The 3,976-nt window shown below is 37.4% G+C and overlaps 2 protein-coding genes across 2 annotated transcripts; both read right to left on the reverse strand.

Moving 5' to 3' along the window:
• Positions 430-2,138, reverse strand: LOC104727974 (uncharacterized protein At3g43530-like). Its single transcript, XM_010447025.2, has 4 exons — positions 1,909-2,138; positions 1,411-1,561; positions 554-1,279; positions 430-474 (listed from the first exon to the last, which is right to left on the reverse strand). Exons 2-4 carry the CDS (start codon positions 1,552-1,554, stop codon positions 430-432), a joined length of 915 nt encoding a protein of 304 aa, XP_010445327.2. The 5' UTR covers positions 1,555-1,561; positions 1,909-2,138.
• Positions 2,614-3,680, reverse strand: LOC104723407 (lysine-rich arabinogalactan protein 19-like). The gene has a single exon (XM_010441774.2). The coding sequence runs from the start codon at positions 3,409-3,411 to the stop codon at positions 2,851-2,853; it is 561 nt and encodes a 186-aa protein (XP_010440076.1). The 5' UTR covers positions 3,412-3,680; the 3' UTR covers positions 2,614-2,850.

Here is a 3,976-nt window from a genome sequence, read left to right on the forward strand (position 1 = left end):
TTTGACATGGTATAACTAAAAACAATAAAAAATTCGGAATTGTACAACTTGTCAAGATCGGTACAATCTGAAAACTTGGAACAACTAGTGCATTTTGGCGGCTACACATGTGTAAATTGGCGGCTACACGTGTGTAAATTGGCGGCTACACGTGTTTTTTATGTGTCCCAAACAAAATTTCAATTTTTGAAAAATTAAAATTGAAGCCAAGTATGCTAGGGCGGGTTTGCGATTTCTGGGTCAAAAAAAAAATCATTTCTCTCCCTCTCTTGCGATTTTTGGGTTCCTACAAAAAAATCATTTCTCTCCCTATCTTGCGATTTCTGGGTTCCTCTCAAATCTTGAAATGAGCTACGATTCTGGAGCATCGAGGACCTCATGTGGCAATTCCTCTAATCGAGTAAGGTTTCCAGGCATCCAAAAAAAATGTCATTGTGGTTCGGCAGTAGTTGAGATAANTCCAAACGCAAGAAGCTACACGCAACACAAGAACATTCAATGTTTAGTTGGATCCAGTTATACTAAGTTGTATATTTTGAAAACTAGTAATTACCTCCAAAGGAATGATGAAACTAGGAAAGACCCACTGTGGACCCACAACTCCATCAAAGTGTCCCATCAAATGAAAGATGTCTTTCATGTTCTCATCAAATGCCATTCGACCCCAAGGGAATGTTCTACACAAATCAAGATCATCCACAGCTCTAAGAAAGAAAGGCTCCACAGAGGGTGCATTCTTTCCACCCTTTTTCTTCCCTATGATGACGCTAGATAAAAAATACAGTACGGCCATCTTCAAACGATCCTCTGAAGGTTTCTTCATCGAAAGTAGCTTCGCTTTGACATCTCCATATTGTATTATTTGTCCACCTTTAAATTGCTTCCGAGCAAAATTTAAACTGCCCAAACCATCCTTGAATTTTGGATACTGATGGCAATATAACCCAGAAATGATTGCCATTTCTCTGAGAGAATACCGGATGGGAGTCCCATTAACAATGAACCAGCATTCATTTTTCTTCTCCAAATGCGCTGTGCGAAGCAACAACATCCACATACCCATCAACTTATGATTCGAATCCTTAGGCATATGGAAGAAATGCTTGAACTGTGGGTGCCCTAAGAACCAATCCAACTCCTCTTCCTTAAGATGACCGCCTAATAAGTTTACCGCCTCTGAAATATAACACTTTCCAGACATCTTGAAAGGCTTCGTATACTGGGAGTAATCAAAGTACATACTCAAAGGTTGCATTACATCGGATTCATCCTCAGATTCCTGCAAGACACATATCTAGTTATACCAAGTTTTTCTAAGTTATACCTTTTCTAAGTTATACCAAGTTATACAGTTATACTTTTTAGAACGAATTCTTATACGGTTATACCAATATAGGGAGAGATACTTACCGATGAATCCTTATCATTTGACTTCTCAATTGAGTCCGTTTTATCGGAATCACGTTCTGATTCATCTCCACGAGTTGCTTCTTCTTCGAGATCTGCTGGGGGATTCGATTTTTCCACATAGCTTGGGTTCTTTGTACGAACCATTATGATTCTTCCACACATGCACACAAAAAACAACAACTGATTTCAACTTCAACTTCCACAAACCAAATTGAACATAATCTGATGAAACAAACGTTTTGAGGACTTTGTTTCATCAGAATTGAACATAATCTGATGAAACAAACGTTTGTTCCAAGCTTTTCCACAAACCAAATTGAACATAAAACAAACGCCCCAAAATCTGATGACTTTCAACGTTCTGAGGAATCAACACATGAAAAAAATCGACAAAACCCCAAAATTGAAAACCAAATTATCGAAAATCGAAACCCATATTACCCGATTTTGAAAAACAAATAACCCAAATTCGAAAAACCCCAACCTATTTCAACTTACCCAGAATCGAGTTATCCTTAGTTGCACTTGAGGGAGAAGAATAATTAACGGGAATTGAACGAGGGAGAGTGGAGTCGTGAATGAAGGAATTCGAAAAGTTGGGTAGTTAAAGGAGAGATCCGATTTCAACTGGATTATCCGAATTTTGTGGGTTTAGGTGGGTATAAGGTGGTTGGATCTGTAAATAACAGAAATGATATAGGTTTATTTGTCTTTAACCACATTTTTGATTTAAAAAAAAAAAATAATTTGTTATTTTCGCAGGAGAATATGAGAATAAACTTTTAATTGCAAGGGTATACTAGATTTTGGTCCTTCTTCCATTCTCAAATATAACATATTTGATATTTTCTCATTTTTCATGAGAATGAAATCTTATTCACGTATTCTATACGTGGCCTCTGTTAATGAAAATATATATTAAAAAAAATGTAATTTATAGAGAATTCCAATGACAGCTTGCAGTTTTAGTTTTTTCCTCTGGTTTGTCTCTTGTAATTTTTAGGAAGCACATTCGTTTTATTTTATTTTTATTTTTATCGGAATAGTATTATTTCTGAACATTAGGGAGATTGTGTGTTTTGGTTCTCTCTTTTCTTGCGATTAATATACATCGATATCATCAACTAACAACGTACGAGAGGTAGTATTGATCATGTTGTGTTATTCTTTTTGTAATGATATATTTGTCCTATGAGGCTATGATTACGAATATAACGTTCCGTGACAATATAGATAGAAGATAAGAATTTACATCACATACAAAGTCTCTCTTCAACTAGAATTGACGATAAACTTATTAAGCAAATAATGCAAACAAATGTCTGAATCGTACATATCAAACACAAACTCAAATATGATAAAATGACCAACACTAATAATAATTCGTGAGAAAAAAATGAAAATTACAAGGACACGAGACTGACCAATTCAATAACCATCTCAAACGAGGAGAAAGTGTGCTGCAACAACTCCAACAACGTACGAAAGTGTTACGACGTTGTTTCTAACATTGAAAGCTCCGGAATCAGGCGAGGCCATGGCCGGCGGCGTGGGTCCCGGAGAAGGTGCGGATTCCATTCCGGATGGCATCGGCGGGGAAGCCATACCGGGAACTGTTACTGGGCTTGGGCTTGCTGCCATTGGGCTGGTAGATGGAGTCATTGGCATCATTGGTGGTGAAGCCATAGGCATAGGTGGTGGAGCCATGGGCATGGGTGGTGGAGTCATCATAGGCATGGGTGGTGGAGTCATAGGCATAGGTGGTGGAGTTATCGTAGGCATGGGTGGTGGCGTCATAGGCATAGGTGGTGGAGTCATCATCATTGGCATCGGAGACATCGCCGGAGGAGAGACCATGCTTCCACCGCCGCCGCTAGACATAGGCGGCATGGACATTGAGCCAGAAGGAGCCATCATGGGAGCTTGAGCTAAAGAGAAAGGAATTAAAACCATAGACAATGCAAGCAAGAGGAAGGTATGTGAACAAGAAGAAGAGGCCATGGTTATGTGTGTTTGTGTTGAATGGTGGTTTAAGTAAAGTGATATATAGAGAGAGATATGTGAAAGTAGTAGTGAAATGAAGAGTTGAATGAAAGAGAAAAGTGAAGGTTCTTTGTGTTATAAGGATATATATTATGAGATTATATGTTTTGATTTTTAGATCGTTGGATACATTGTGTGATACGTATCAGTCGATGGATAGGTATCATGAGATGCTGATTTAGTTTCCTCCACATATTGGAAAGAAAAAAAAGATGAAAATTCCAAAGTGAAATCTCTTTGTAGGTACAGATAGAATAGTCAATATATATGCAAAATGGGGATATTATGATTACAATGCCTTATATTTTTAAAGATTCTTTATAAATTTATATTATACAACTTATCTTGGAACGATCAATCGCATTCACGGGTTGGTTTTTGAAGGGGCCATATCATATTTGTCAGAACAGGTCATTAATGATGTTAGCCATTGATATGCTAGAACGATGTTGTTTTCTTGATAATTTAACAGAAAATTATAACCATATCAAGTTATTTTACAGTAGTATCAGAAAGATGACAA

Source organism: Camelina sativa, chromosome 11, assembly GCF_000633955.1.
Source record: "Camelina sativa cultivar DH55 chromosome 11, Cs, whole genome shotgun sequence".
Classification (NCBI taxonomy): Eukaryota; Viridiplantae; Streptophyta; class Magnoliopsida; order Brassicales; family Brassicaceae; genus Camelina; species Camelina sativa.